The 15500-nt window shown below is 41.6% G+C and overlaps 1 protein-coding gene across 1 annotated transcript in view; it reads right to left on the bottom strand.

Moving 5' to 3' along the window:
* Positions 1-15500, bottom strand: part of LOC136097813 (vasoactive intestinal polypeptide receptor) — a 123380-nt gene that overhangs the window by 54710 nt on the left and 53170 nt on the right. Inside the window, exon 3 of the mRNA XM_065830589.2 lies at positions 8540-8647. Within this exon, the coding sequence (XP_065686661.1) occupies positions 8540-8647 (108 nt within the window). The remainder of the gene's footprint in view (positions 1-8539; positions 8648-15500) is intronic.

The raw sequence follows: 15500 nt of genomic DNA, 5'->3' as shown, positions 1-15500 counted from the left end.
CCCTGAAGCTTACTGCACCCTTGATTTTGGGAAACCCTCAATTTTCCCTTATCTTCCTTTCCTCTTCCTGCATATCACATTTCTAAGTGTGCAGATCTTGATCTTTAATAAATACAGATAATTCCTCCCTTCTTCACATCACATATTCCCCTTAATTAGGACCTTTTGTAAACCCTGTTTGTTTTCTCACACTGAAAGTAGAGCTGTCAAACTCTAGGACAAATTTCTCATTAGATCTTTTGATATTGCAATCATAGTATACCAGGAAATATTTACAAGAAAAAGATGCACATTTCTGGGTAAGCGGAGGTATTGTGACTCTACAAACCATGGGCTGGCAACCTAAGGACCTCAACACAATGTGCACGGTAACACTGGACATACACGACTTGAGGTGATCAGTAGAATGAGGTTCAGCTTTTACTCACGAAACCTTCTCAGCACCAACCCTTCAGAGTAGTGGGGTACAAGCAAACAAATCTGAAAGGTCTGAAACAAAACCAAGCTTTAAATATGCCATATATCTGGAGAGCCACCTGTTTCTTCATTTACACCCATGCACATTGCTGGAGGTGGCCAAGGTGGAAGGTGCACAGGAATGTAAAATCAACACTGATCTATGGAAATGGGATCATCCAGCATTGTTTTTCTGCCTTGGACCTTCTGTTGTCCATAACAACTAAAAAAAATGAACATCAAACAGGGCTGGATGTTGTATGATGGGCACAGTGAGCAGGAGGGTTGGCTGACTTGTCCCCTTTTCTGTGACTTCAGGGTGGTCTGGGCAAATAATTGGCCCAATTCCATGTAAATGAGGTGGTTTCCTGGAAATTCTGCCTTTGTGACATGAAGGCACACTTGGAAAGCAGAGCACCAGAGCTCTCGGTGAACAAACCTGCAGAACAGATGAACTCAACTGCTTGTTTTCTTTTAAATGAGCATTGTAGCAAATAAATAGCAGGTCTGGTTCATTTTCAGATTCTCAATGGCAGTGAAAAAGTCTTCTGCTTATCTGCTATCTGCTCATCCCTCTCCTAATTTTATCCAGTTTTCATTCCAGTTTCAAAGGCAATATAGAATAAAGGAGAAAAATAATGAGGAAAAGAATACTGGCTCAAGAGATACTAAGATGTTTTTCAAGTAAATGAGAGTAATTTTTAGAGTACTGTAAATAAATGCAATTCTGCATTTTTGTTTGTTTTCATCCAGTCATTACCTCTTTTGCATAAGCAAGGGGTTGGGATTCATCTCACCTAACTTTTGCCATGGAAATGTAGGGAATCTAGTCTAAAGTAGACTATCAAGTTCCCTGTAGTGGCCACATCCAACATACAAAGGTCATCTCATCCCTTCCTAAGAAATGTCACAGGATAACCCATATTTTGGAGGTGCTGGAGGGAGAAATTAGACAAGGAGTTTAGACTAGATGAGTAATGTTAGGTGCCCATGGGTCAGTGGAAGGAATCTCATCCACATGTTTAACTGAACAAAAGGAAAGGCAGCAGAACACCAGCTCCCTGGAGTCCCTATCCATGTCCTACTTACAAATTCATTTGAGCATCCCAAGACATGGCTATGCTCTGCTCCAAGACTCTGAGCCAACAGGGCTTCAAGTGTGTTTGGAGTTCACATGGAGCACGTGAGGACCCTGCAATCTTGCAGGCGGCATCAGTGGAGCAACCTGCAGTGGTCTATTCTACCACTGGTCTCATTCTCATGTTATTTCATTGGGACCTCTTCCCTTTGTGTAGAGATGTGTGTGCGTTCCAGATCTGGAAGAAATGAGGAGCGGTGATAGCTGGGTATTGTTTCAGCCTGAAACATACATGGACCTGTTGGAGAGGGTCCAGAGGAGGCCAGCAAGAGGATCAGAAGGCTGGAAGCTACCTCTGAGGACAGGCTGAGACAGTTGGGGTGTTCAGCCTGGAGAAGAGAAGGCTCTGGGGAGCGCTTATTGCAGCCTTTCCTTAATTAAAAGGGGATAATAAGAAAGATGGGGACAGATGTTTTAGCAGGGCCTGTTGTGAGAGGACAAGGGGTCATGGTTTTAAACTAAAGGAGGGGAGACTCAGGCTGGTCATGAGGAAGAAATTGTTTACAGTGAGGATGGTGAGAGCCTGGCCCAGGTTGGCCAGAGAGGTGGTGGATGAACCATCCCTGGAGACATCCCAGGCCAGGCTGGATGGGGCTCTGAGCAACCTGAGCTGGTGAAGATGTCCCTGCTCATGGCAGGGGTGGCACTGGGCGAGCTTTGAAGGTCCATTCCAATGCAAACTATTCCATGATTCTATGACCTGAATGTTAACAGCCAATGACTTATATCCAAAGAATTTGACTTGATTCCTTCTGTCTTAATTGAGTTGGATAATGTTGCAAAGGATTAGTCAATGTCCTTCAAAATGAAGGGATGGAGAGAGGGTGTCATTTCCAAATCTCTCTACAGATGAATCAGGAAAAGAAATGAGATGACAGAATTAGACCTTTACTGTCCACCATACTGAATTTACCAAAAGGCAAGTCAGAGGCCAGGAATGATATGGACCATGTTTTGTGTATAAGTCCTCGCAGCAACTGAGATGTACATAGGATCAAATGGTAGTTAAAATAACTTTGGGCACAATACCAAAAAAGACAACTACAAAAGACAACAAAAGAGCTCTTGATTTGTATTTGTTGAATTGAAATGTACCACAGAGAAAAAGATACCTTTTAAATTCAAATGAAAACTCTATCTGAAAGAAGAATATGAATGCTAAGAGGGCATTAATTAAATAAATAAATAAATGAAGAGACATAATCTTCCTCATGGATTATGGGTTTAAAAACTCACAATAACATAATAAGATCCACGATTTCTCAGACATGTCTTGGGGCTCTGCGTGTGCAGAAAAGGACTTTAGGTCAGATTCTGATTGCTAATGCTGGTATAAACTTCAGTTACTCCAGATTTAAAAGACTGTAAATACAGACAAGAATTTGTTTCCAAGTTCTTTAGATTTAAGACAGTATTTGCATACAACTTGCAATCATATTAAACACACAAGTGATTTAGATACATCTAAAAATTTTATCTGTGTGGTGGTGGATGAGCAGATTTGGCCCTCCTATAGCTGAGATCCTGAGTGTCTTTTCTGAATTATTTGATAGATTTCCCTCCATAAACAGTGAGGAAATCACAGGCTGATTCAAACCCCAGAGAAATGTCTCCAGGACATATGAGATGTCACTGTTCACTGCAGGAGAAAACCCATATATCTGTCCTGATTTAATGTTGAGCTTTCATAGGGCTAACTTTAGATCATACTGACCCTGATTGCCTGCACCACGCAGACAGAAAGGAGCAAGGCTGAAATCAGTAGAAAACCCACCTTGATTAATATGTGATTTTGTTTAAATTCAGGAGTTTGTAAATCCCTGACTGAATCATCTTTCTTACGGAGCCAAGACCTGTAAGATCCCTATTGCCATGTAGAAGAAGAGAAGCTTGCTGTTTTCACAAATTAATGCTGGTAAATATCCCTGTGATTTCAAAATTCCTATTTAAAATAAAGCAAACCTAAACACTTGGCATTTCTCTGCACAAATATGTACCTTAGAGGTGACACACAATACAACTGCCAATTTTTGCAGCTGGTGTTAGCCATGGGAGCCTGGTTACATGACTCTCATCCCACCCTAATTCTTGCCTGAAGAACTACACAAAACCTTCTGAATGAGCACCACGGAAATCAGTTTAACAAGCTGTGAGCGTGCGTACAAGCTGTCAACAATAAGCACAGACAGCTTCGTGCTCGTTCTAAGACTCCAGGTAGCCAATAAAAGCATCGCTTCCATGGAAATCCAAAGCCAGATATGACTTGGAGGATTTTCTTCTCAGCATGTAGGATTTGGAACTGCTAAACAGGACAAAAAGCAGCAGTTTGAAGCCAGGAAATGTCCTGAGCCAGATGGACAACATTCTTAGCAATGACATTTAAAGGAGGGGGAATAATTTTGCTAAGACAACTCAAGACTCACCTGAGACCAATATTTACAGTCTTAGCTTGCCTTTATAGCTCATAATGTGCAAATCATATCTGGATATTCAGTGAACAGGTGCAGAACCAAGTCCCTCACCCTCCTGGCAGTGAATAAGTGACATATTCCAGTCTCCTTCCCTCCCTGTATCTTTGGCTCACTGTATATGAGATGTGGTGGGTCCATCAGAAGAACACACAGAAGGAGGCCTGGAGATGTCCTGGATCCTTAACTTCATCGGATCACATTAAAAGCTCATCATAGTTAGTCTTTACTTCCCACATAAATCCCCACTGGAACCTTCCTCCAGTTTCTACCTATGATTCTACTCATGGCAGTTTGCACAATCTGGTTTTGTTGAATATTGGCCCTTTTCCCTCTTTGATTTCCCTCTTGCAGTGGAAACTCTCACCTTCTGTGTTACTAAGCTGAGCAAGTGTCACTAAGCCACCACCTTCCAGTGTTCTCTAGTATGATGGGTTTTTTGTTTGCCAGAATATGTGTCTTTCACAGCTTTAGTTTGTCATTCACCTGCAGCAGAAGGAGACTAAATAGCAATGGCAACATATCTGGAAACCACTGTAGGATGAGGTAAGTAATCTCCTACCCTCTGGTACTGTGGAGGAACAAGAAGTAGCCTTGGAGAAGCTGCCCCACTGGTGGCTCGTAGTTTATCTCAGGAGCCTTCCACGTCCTAACACTGGCCCAAGGATCTGACTGGTACAAGGTATGATGATGTCCAATATTCAAGAGGACATGTGGAAAGCTAATAAATGCTTCAGATGGGTAGTCAAAGCGGTATTGTCACAATCTGTGATCTATGCTACATCAGGCAAATTTTCATATAAGTTTCCTGATTGCTTCCATGCATTATCTCTTTTTCTTTATTTGTGCATGAATGTCACAATAGCTCTGAGAATTTCTATTGTTTGCTTGTGATATGGAAGGGAAGTGGAGCAGGAAAAATAAGTAAAAGACCTTCATGAGGGAGGGGAAAGAAGAGCAGAAGTAAATTTAGAGCACCAGAGGAAAAAAGGAGTTTGGCAAGCCCAAAACTCAGAATAATCTCACCTCGTTGAGTGGGATTCCAGAGCTAAGTTATTCCCATCCCCACCCTTTTAAGTCAATTAATCTCATAGTTGAAGCTTAAGAGCTGTCAGTGCTGATTTTTACTGTTTAACTTGTGCACGATGAACAATTTGCTTTTGGAGGAACTGTGGGAAACAAATCCCTATTATAAATGTCATTTTCCCTGTATTGAAAGAAAGCTGGAATGTTCTGGTCAAGGGATAGCAAGTAATGCACTTTAATAATGAAAGGTGCCAAAAATATTTTCATCCATCTCCTTCACATGGTACTGACGAATGTCAGGAAATAATAAAAATCTTCTGGATTTGTGAATGGCATAAAAATTTAATGTCAAATGACATCAGGGCTATGCTAGGCATTTTAAGGGTTCTAAATGCCAAGAGATATTTTATCCTTTATTTACCCTAAGATAGGATGTTAGTCATTTGAAGAGCAGATTCTCCATTAGGCAGTAAAATCCTATTAACTCTTTGTTCCCCAGTATTTTACCTTTTCTCTGCTATAAATATACAAAAGATTTTAGCTTGCTCACAACTTGGTATAAGCTTTCATGTTCCTGCAAAGGGATCAAAGAGTAAGACATAAACAATAACCAGATTGACTTCCTTGAGAGCTGCTCAATGATACTCACTACTACAAAGGAAGAACTGCTTCACAAACTTCAATGGCATTAATTTTGCAACGAGTTCTATGAAACAAGAGGCAATCTTACCCTCCCTTTATTTAGGATCATACGTGCTTTCCACATTCCTATATGATTGTACAAAGTGCAGAGCTCAGAGGAAATCAAAGCTGTTGTTTCTGGTTGGAAATGGCATTAGTTTCTCTGTTTACAGGAGGAGATGCTTGCCCATATGCTCTGCAAAGGTGTGTTTTAAGACCTTCACATCTGCCAGAGCTATTCTACTATCATTGGATTGAAAATGGAGATAAATATGTGGTTTATCAATGTTATTCAGCTCATTCTGAAGTCAAAGTCTCAAAGTGAGCTGAACTGCACCCCTAAGAAGCCTGTTTCTCACCACTGATTAAAGCTCAGAGATAGGTCTTCATATGGAAAACTCTAAAATCAGTTGATAGGAGTGCCATTCCAGGTTAGAAACTCATTTCCTAAATAAAAGTGTCTTAGCATCAGTTGAGGCATCCTCATGAATTTCTTAGATCCCCCGGAGTATCTCAAATGGCACCAGATGTTTATGTTTAAGAATCTGAATGGAGCCCTCAGTGTCTACAGCGTGGGTGCCTGCATTTCTACCATGCTCAACCGAAAATCATTCAATACAGCAAATGACATCTAAAGAGTTGCTCAAGTCCCTACAGACAGGTGTCTGCTGACTGCACTGACTTGATTATTGTGGATGTTAATAGGATCTTGGACACCTACCTCGTACAGACCCACCTGTCTTAGAAACTGCAGAAATTAAGAGCGTTGAATACCGTTTCTCCAACAAAGCAAGTCACTCTGTGCTTCACCGTATTAAATGAGGAGAAATTGGTATTTCCATGTTGCTGTTCATCTGGTCTCTTTAAGTGGCTAATTTAAGATGAGATGTATCATGCTCTTGACCAAACCAGCCAGCTTTCCAGTGACTGGAATCCCTGGATGACAGTCAGATGCACAAAACCGCATTTAACTGGAGGAAACTCATCCAAAGCAACATGAAATCATGCCAGAAGGCTGCTGACACTGCCAGCTGCAAGGCAAGATGACATTTGCTGATCTCACTGCTCACAGAACCGCACAAATGTCAGCAGACACTACAACATGGGTAGTGGGTCATGGGTTGGTTTGTGTTTGAGCCATTTTCTTCACCTGGTACATGAAGAGCACAGAGAGCCCAAGTGATGCCCTGACTGCTCTTGGTGAAATCTGGACTTATCCCAGAATAGGAACCATTCACATGCCTAAATATTATTTTTTTGAGACAGATACCCTTTGGTACCTGAGGGATCCAACGACACATGAACTACGGGAGAACTACACCTTTCTGCAGGGAAACCTGGAGACCAGAATGTTCTAGGACATCTTGAAGAGCAGTAGTTGCCCCTGAATGAGCAATTTTTTTGAGTCTCATAAGCCAAACCTACTGCACTTCCCTTAAGTTCAACATAACCACAATGATATATCTATGTATATGATTGAATATATATTATATATTCCTCATTGCTCTGCTCTGGTGGGATGAAGTATTAAAAACTTTACTTAAAGAGTTATTTCTTCCTGTTTAACTAACTCCACTGGGTCTCTAAAGCCCAGTGAGCAAATGTTGTGCCCAGGAGAGGGCACAAAGCATCAACAGCAGGCAATTATTCCACATGGCTGAACTAATGCACAGGGGTCTTGTCCTGCAAGATGTGATATTACAGCAGCTCCTGTCAGCTTTCCCTGGGTGTTAACACAGCAGTGATGAACTATTGTAGAGTTTTGAAACAGGGAGGTTACAGCATTAGGATAGGACAAAATCCAGGGATTTTGAATTTCCCTTCTGGTTCTGCAAGGACTTTTGGTGTGGCCTTGGGTCAGTCATGTAAACGGCATGTGCTGGTTAATCAGTGTAGTGTCCTGGTCTGTCAAACAGGAATGATATTGTATCCTTACTCTCATTCATAATCTGTCACCTGTGTTTGGACTGCAAGGCTGTAAAAGTGGAGACTTATCACTGCAAAAGAGCTTAATTCTCTGTGGAGGCCTGTGGGGCTACTATAATAAAAATAGTAAATAATGACTATAAACTACCAGAAGACAAAGTAGCCAGTTGCTGCATGATCCTTGAGACCTGCCGAATAGTGAGTTAAATTCCTTTCTCCATTAACCTTCCCTGCTCGTTATTTGTCAGGTAATTTCTTGGCCTGTGGCCAAATTTGTCATTTCAGCAGCAAAATACTTTATCACATGCAGGTTCAGCTTGTTTATTTTATGTCAGAGACTTAATTAATTACAGTGCTAAGCTGTTCATTTTGTACAACAAACATACTATTACACAGGTTGATGCAATTTTCACCGCACAACATCCGTATTATTGGATTTCACCAGGAGCCAGTTTTAGAATCAGAGGATGGTTTGGGTTGAAGGGACCTTCAAAGGTCATCCAGTCCAACCTCTGCCATGAGCAGGGACATCTTCACCAGCTCAGGTTGCCCAGAGCCCTGTCCAGCCTGGCTTGGGATGTCTCCAGGGATGAGGCATCCACTACCTCTTTGGGCAACCTGTATGATCTCTACAATCCAGAGTAGCACATGGTACCACAAGAAGGATAGAAAGGATGTTCTAATGCTTTGGGCATTCATGTATGGTTTGGAAACCTCCTTTACTCTTTGCTTGTTTCTCCCTCTGATTACACCAAGAAGCTTCCCTTGTGATACGATGTGAAACCCCACAGGCAGTGAAGCCATAAAACCATTTCAGGGAAATGTGGTCTCTGCTTTTGCTTACCGAGAACAGTGGTGAGGAATCTGAAGTACTTTGGGCATGGCCGTACCACAACTTCTCCAACCTCTGCTTCGGGCCAGCATGTGATGTTGTCCCATTGCCTTCTGCAACCTGGGGAAGAGAGAAAAGCAGGTGGTAGAACAAACATGAGTGGTACCTGCTCCATGGAGCAGAGAAACTGGGGTAGAGCAGAGCAGGTGTGCAAAGGCATGTTGAGCCTATTATCTCGGTGCAGGCACCTTTTGGAATGAAAAGCACAGAAATATTTTCTTTAAACACATAGCTTTCAGCTACCCTGATCCCTAAAATTCAGCACTGGTCATGCCTGTAGTTTTTCCAGAAATCAGTACAGAAATTACAGCGCATCACTGCAAGAAGGTGGAAAATCAGAGTTAATCGAGAACAGATTGAAAAAAGTAGAAATGCCTAATTAAACTTCTCTCTTCCTTGCTTTTATCTCTCCCTGTTGCATTGAAACACCTGGTCTGAACATGCGATGCTCCACTTCTCCACTTCCCCCAAACTTCTGTCACCACCTTTTTCTGACCCTTGAAACGAGATGGTTGTGCAGGGGATGTGTTCAGCAGGAAAGGGGACACTCAGGATGACAATCAAGAGATAAGGAGCCAAATCCCTTCTCAAGAAGCAGGTTTTCCCCTTAAAAAGTGAGAAAGAGCAAAACACTTCTGGAGGTTGAGGATGGGCAGTGTGTCACCAGGAGGTGCTCCCCATCTATCCAAGCTAGGAATTAAGGTATAACCAACGGAGCTAACTTCAGGGAGAAAACATACATATTTTCTCAGAATTAAGCATTTCTGGATATTTCAGGGAGAAAAAAAATAATCACACGTCCTTCCTAGAGAGTTATAATGTGTTGTTCTGATTTTGCCCTTTTATTTCTGCTTTCTCAAAAGACGTCAATGATATCACATACATGCTGCGCTGTTGAATAATGTAACTTTAGCACTGGAGCCAAAAGCAGTTGGCAGACGTGAATTAAAATAAAATCGGACGTGTTTTTGCCTCAGCATGTTACGTATTTTAGAGTTCTTACTAGAATTTGGAAAACATTTTATTTTTTCCGTTTAAATTTCCAACAGACGGGCACTTCAATCGCTCCCTGGGGTAGATAGATGGGTTGTCAACAGACCTCACTTTTTATAGCACCTCTGCTCTTGGTTATTTGTCATGCCCCATTAGATCGCAATGTTTCCCCAAATGTGAGTAACGTGTTGCTGTTAAGGTCAACAGCCTAACAAGAGAAACTCAAATATGAAGAAGAAAGCTTTGAGAAAACACTCTTTACATGCAAGAAAAGAGAACTATGAAGACCACTGCCAAGCTGCATGTCTTGGTTATTGTATCCCGATCTGAAATTCCTCCTTTAAATCATCTTTTGCCACTTGAGCTAAGAAAAAGGCTGGTGTCATCATCAGCCTGTTCAGACCGAGGCAGCGTGCTGTCTCGGATCAATAAAGAGAGCACACAAAAATGCTTTGAAGCTGAAAAAGAACCCTCAGCTCTCTTTCAAAGTTATTTTACAGGTTTTTTTTTTCCTTCCTTCTTTCATGAGCAAACTGAACTTTTCAAATGAAGTCCTGAGGTGAGTTCATCGGAGCCTGAAAAACGGAATAACTGACGGTATCTCCTCCGTCAAGCGCTTCTGTAGTGTTCATTAAAATACAGTTTTCAGGTTTCTAATATCAGGTGCAAAGCTCAGTTTCCATAGTGTCATACTTATCTGCCACCAAACAGCCAGCAGCTCCAAAAGTATTAAGACATTAAATATTCTGCCCATGGAAAATAGATGATTTAATGACAGAATCTTTCATGTTTTACAATCTTTTCCTCCATCAACCTCAATAAATTATAGTGGGCCCATCACCTCAGGACAGGTTATAATGCGACATAAAATACAAGGTGATAGTACCAAATGGCTTTTTAAATGTCCTGAATTACGCACTCTGAGAATTTTTGTGATCTGTATCTTCTTCTGTGTTAGCATTTTTCACCACCACTTGTGATACATGAAAAAAAGCTTTTAGGTGCTCACTTTTGTAACAAAAGCTCTCTTTGATTAAAATAAAGTCAAGACACACAAAACTGGCCTTGCAAAACACACAAAGTGGATCTTTAAAAACTATTGCCTCTGTAAAGGCCGCTCATATCTGCCTATTAGCTCTTATAACAGCATTCGTACTTACTGTCCCTCAGATGTGGGGACAATATTTATGTAGCTGGCAGGATCCACATTTTAAAGGTGGGATTCATATCCCTAAATTTATGCATCTCAAAGTCAGATGTGTAAATCTAAAGAAGCCAATGGAAACCAGAGCTCTCACTGGTAGTTCATGTCACTGTAGTTCAGAAAATGAATCATTTTTTGGAGGTGTTCTCTTCTCTCCAATGACTAGAAGAGATCCTGCATGAGTAACTCGAGTTTAATGAATTGGAACAACACAAGGATTGATACCTGCAAGATGCTTTGCATTTGTGGTCCAAAGTTTGCTGCTCACCCTGTAGTTATCCCATTACAACCTCAGGAAAAGTTTGTGCCAGTCCATCCAAACCAAGACAGAGACAATCCTTATTAAACAGCCTCCCAGAAAATGGTTCTCTTTCTCCTTACCCTGGAAAATTGCTGACATCAGGAGTTTGTTGGGCAATATTCAGTCATGACAATGTGACAGATCAATACCCAATAAAATGATTTCAGGTCAGAAACAGCTCCAATGTGCCTTGGTAAATGGAAATCCCTCTCTTCCCCGTGGCATCACTTGGCCTTCATGTATGTAATAAAAGATGGCAATTTGTTTTGCCCCATCAAATCATGTTTGGTGATTGCTAATAGATCCATTAATTAATTATCAGTGTTGTCTTCTCCCTTGTACTCAGTATCTGCAGGAAGGATGCAAAGATATTTGTCAATCCTTACCCAAGGCAGCAGGTGCAAATGAGCCATGAATACATCTACCCTTCAACTCCATTTCAATCAGAAGATCTGCTCTGCTTGTTTGCCTGTGACCCAAAGCCAAGGAACAACACACTGCCAAGGGCTGTGCTTTGCTTTGGGAAGGATCACAAGTGAGTTTGGAGAAGCAGTGTAAAAGTATATGACTTTTTCAAGACAGTACCTCATCCCTGGGTAATCTCATACACTATTTAAAAGCTTGTCATTATATATTATTTTAATTGTGGCTTCCAGACACCCAAGTTTGTCCTGCTGTTGTGTTGGTAGATTGTGAAGTGCTCTCTGGAGCCAAATATCTTCTGGAAGCAGAAATCCTTTGCAATTCTAACAAAGCTCCCTTTAAACCTTCATTCAGACAAGCAGAGGAAACTGCTCATCATTGCACTGTAAGCCATGCAATTAGTGTAATTACAAGGAGCGACATCTCTCCCTCTTGAAGAGGGTTCCTGAAGTCTTGCTCAAGAAATGGGTTGGAGGCTGTTGGCCACATGTCAGAGCTCAGATCCTCATATCCAGCAGCTCAGCCTCCCTCTTTGCAAGCCAAATGCCAAAAGGTGGAAGCCAAGGGCTGCATCAGCCTCAGCTGGGTTTAGGAGAGGTCTCCTCTAGGAGATTCTGGCTCAGAAGAAGTGTCTGAAGACCATTGACACAGTCTGAGCTGCCCTGGGTTAGGAAACCCCACCAGAGCTGCAGAAGGTGGTCACCTTTCCACTGCCTCCACTAAACACGAAGCAAAGCTCAAGCCCTTCTTTCCTCTCCCTTTAAAAGGTTAATAAACAGAAAGCAGGTCAATCGTCATGAGGCACAAGTATACAGTGGTTTGCAGAACCAGCAGCCTAGAGCATGAAAAAACATTTATTTGAGTCGTATCTACACTTACAGCAAATATACAGTCAAAGCTTATCTACGAAGCAGCAGAGAATAACCTTTTTTCATAAATATGCGTGACTTCCAGAGCTTTGGCACGGCTCTGAGATGTGACTAGGTTTGGCTGAGGAAAGAAATGAAGGGCAGTAGGCTGGTGCCAGGCACTTTCTTAACCCCGATGAACTCCTAAATCAGCAAAAAAAACCCTTTCAGCACATCTCTTATTTGCATCAATTTCTCCCTAATGAACGGGGTCACTCCTGGTCTCTTCTGAGGAGGTTAGCATAGGATTGTAAATAGGTGTTTGGTGACATTTATTGTCCCACCGACAAGCTCATGCAGATGGACAGCCTGGGTGCTCACCCATAGTTTGCCCGGTTTGGTCTCATTACAATAAATTACCATTGCATCAACCTTCTTGTCTCAGTCGAGCGCTGAGTTTTTGCCTGACTGAAGAAAACAGATCCCAAAAGATGGTCCCTGCAACAATCTACTTGGTTCTGGACAGGCAGCTTGAATCTAATCATAGTAGAGTCTAAGAAAACCCATCATCAGCCTTGGGTTACTGCTACCGCCCCAGACTCCAATGAGCAAAGACTTCTTAAATCATGGATAAACTTCTATTTAAATCTTAAAAGTTGTACGCAATAATAAAAAATACCGCAGATAGATTCTTTTTCTTCCATAAACCTTTTAAATTAAATACAATTTGATTTTGCTTCTGAACTCATGGAAATTTTTGGAGTTGCACAGTTTAAGTGTCCACTGAAAGAAAAAAACACATCCTTTTTCTGCATTCACTTTGATTCTGCTCACTGCTGGTTCCATTAGGAATTGCCTAGTTCTTTTACAAAGACAGAAATATTCATGACCTAACCACAATATCTCTTTCCCTGGGGAGAAAAAACATAAAATCCTCTTTCACATCCCTCCCCAGGCATCTCTTTTTCAAGCTGAAGTGTTCTATCCTGTTTAGTTGCTTCTAGCATGGAAGCAGCTCCCTATGATTTCTCCCTTGTATCTTTCATGCTTTTAATTCTACTCCAATCTGCCCTGTCGTGGACTTTCAAAATAGAGTTTTACCTTATTTTTCTGTGACAGATTGGGTTTGACCGGGGGTACTTTGGCTCCAAGGTTTCACTAAATGAATCTTCCCTGCAAAATTCAACCCTTTCCCTCCTGTATTTACTGCTGTGCCCTCCTCTCCTCCAGCCCCATTTAGGCACCCTGTGGGCATCTCTCCTCCCCCAACTCCATCTCATCACTTGTTTATTTATATCAACACTGACAGTCTGCTCTGAAGCAAATGCATCCCCTCAGAGCTCCCCTTTCAACTTGCCAGGGCTTTGCATTGAATTTTGGTAGTTTTTGCCTGTCATGCCGCCCGCTATCGCTCCAGCACTATAGGCAGAATGTAACAGAGAAATGATTTAGCTGAAGGAAAACCACAATCCTGCCAGGGCACGCAAAGTCCTGACACTGTAGCATCTCCTTCCCACCACTGAGGTGCTCTTTGTGGTGCACTGATGCTCCTTTACCCATCCCTCAGGGAGGGATTTGGAGTCCCAGCTCAGCAGAAAATGGACTTGGGCAACCACAGAAAGCAAAAGGGATCCCCAGATTGAGGGTAAGTGAACAGAGCGTACCTTGGACTTTGCTTCAATATCTGTGGCAAGCCAGACATCGATTTAATTTTTCCTAATCAGTACAAACTGGAAAGTAACAAGAACACTATTACTTCCTATAAAAACTGCTTTGGAGTTCTGCACTGGCTTCCAGCAGAAGCTGTCCAAGCACTCAACAGGACATGTTGAAATATATATTTCTTCCTAGATGTTTGCAGAAGTTTGACTCAAGGCACATGAAGGCAAACTCACCTTAAGCCTCCAGACTGAGTCATTCTAAACAACGTGAAAGAAATCACCAGAGTCTATTTCTGGAGGATTATTTTTAAACATGAAAATCCTACGAGTTTTTCCATCATCAACATCTAGCAGGAAACAAGTTCTTTTTTTTTTTTAAAAAAAGTTTCTAATCTTTCAACCTTTCTTTAACCAACAAATTAAATAAACACATGACTTCCTTCATCCCTCCAGATCACCGATTTTAGAAATCAAATTTGTGATCTAAGCCCTTCTGCCTAATTCCAGAACATGTAAACTGAAACTAAAGACACAAGATTTAAGACAAACATTTATAAACGGGGTTGCCAAAAACATAACTTACCTCCTCACCAGCATCTAAACAAGAGACAGATTTCTAGTGCTCTGACATGGACCATGCTTAAGGGATTATTCCAGGGCTTCCTCATTCTTCACTCAAACCCCCCTCCTTTTCCAAAAGTTGTAGAGAACCGGATTTATTAAGAAATAGACTTTGAATTTAGGTATCTACTCTTCCTATACTGCTTTTCCCATGTTGGCACCACCAGACAGCAATTTATAGTGAAGATGACTAAGCTCAACCTCTAGAAATGCTTTTTTGGCTGTTGGGAAGCCAAGAGTGACTACCCTGATGAAGTGAGATCTAAAATAAGACTCACTCAGGCTGTAGCTTCTCCAGACCTCACTCTGTTGCCTATCAGAAGGAGACAGGGATGTCATGAGAAGGAAAACATTAAAGATGGTTTGGGTCTTCCTAATAAAACACGTCAAGGAAAGACAAGACATGAGCACAGCACCTTTTACTAATGGTTCAAGGGCTGTGAGAGTCAGGAGACTTTTCTTCAGCTTTGCAAAGTTTAGTCCTATCTCCATGAATTCCTTGACTTGCTTTAATATATATGGCATCTTGAGTGATAGCATCAAGATGAGAGCTCAGGAGATCTGGCCACTCTAATGAAATGCAAACCCACTGAATCAGCTCAGCTTGACTTGCACATTGAAAGCAAACAGGCAAGTGACAGCTCCCCGTGGCAATGTGCTCATGGTTTATCAACCTAGAATAAGCTGTCTCTCCAAGAGTAATTATGGCCTAATTAAGAGGAATCTTATGCTCCTGATGATTTAAAGGATCATCCCGTACCTTCAGGACCAAATGATGTGCCTTGCAATGAAGGAGTTTTTCAGCCAATGCTGTGTTGCTCTCCTTTACAGTAAATATTAGGTTAAGATATGACACTCCACT

This window comes from Patagioenas fasciata, chromosome 2, assembly GCF_037038585.1.
Source record: "Patagioenas fasciata isolate bPatFas1 chromosome 2, bPatFas1.hap1, whole genome shotgun sequence".
In the NCBI taxonomy this organism is placed as follows: domain Eukaryota; kingdom Metazoa; phylum Chordata; class Aves; order Columbiformes; family Columbidae; genus Patagioenas; species Patagioenas fasciata.
Note: the sequence above shows the minus strand (reverse complement) of the source record. Positions and strands in the feature narration are given on the sequence as shown.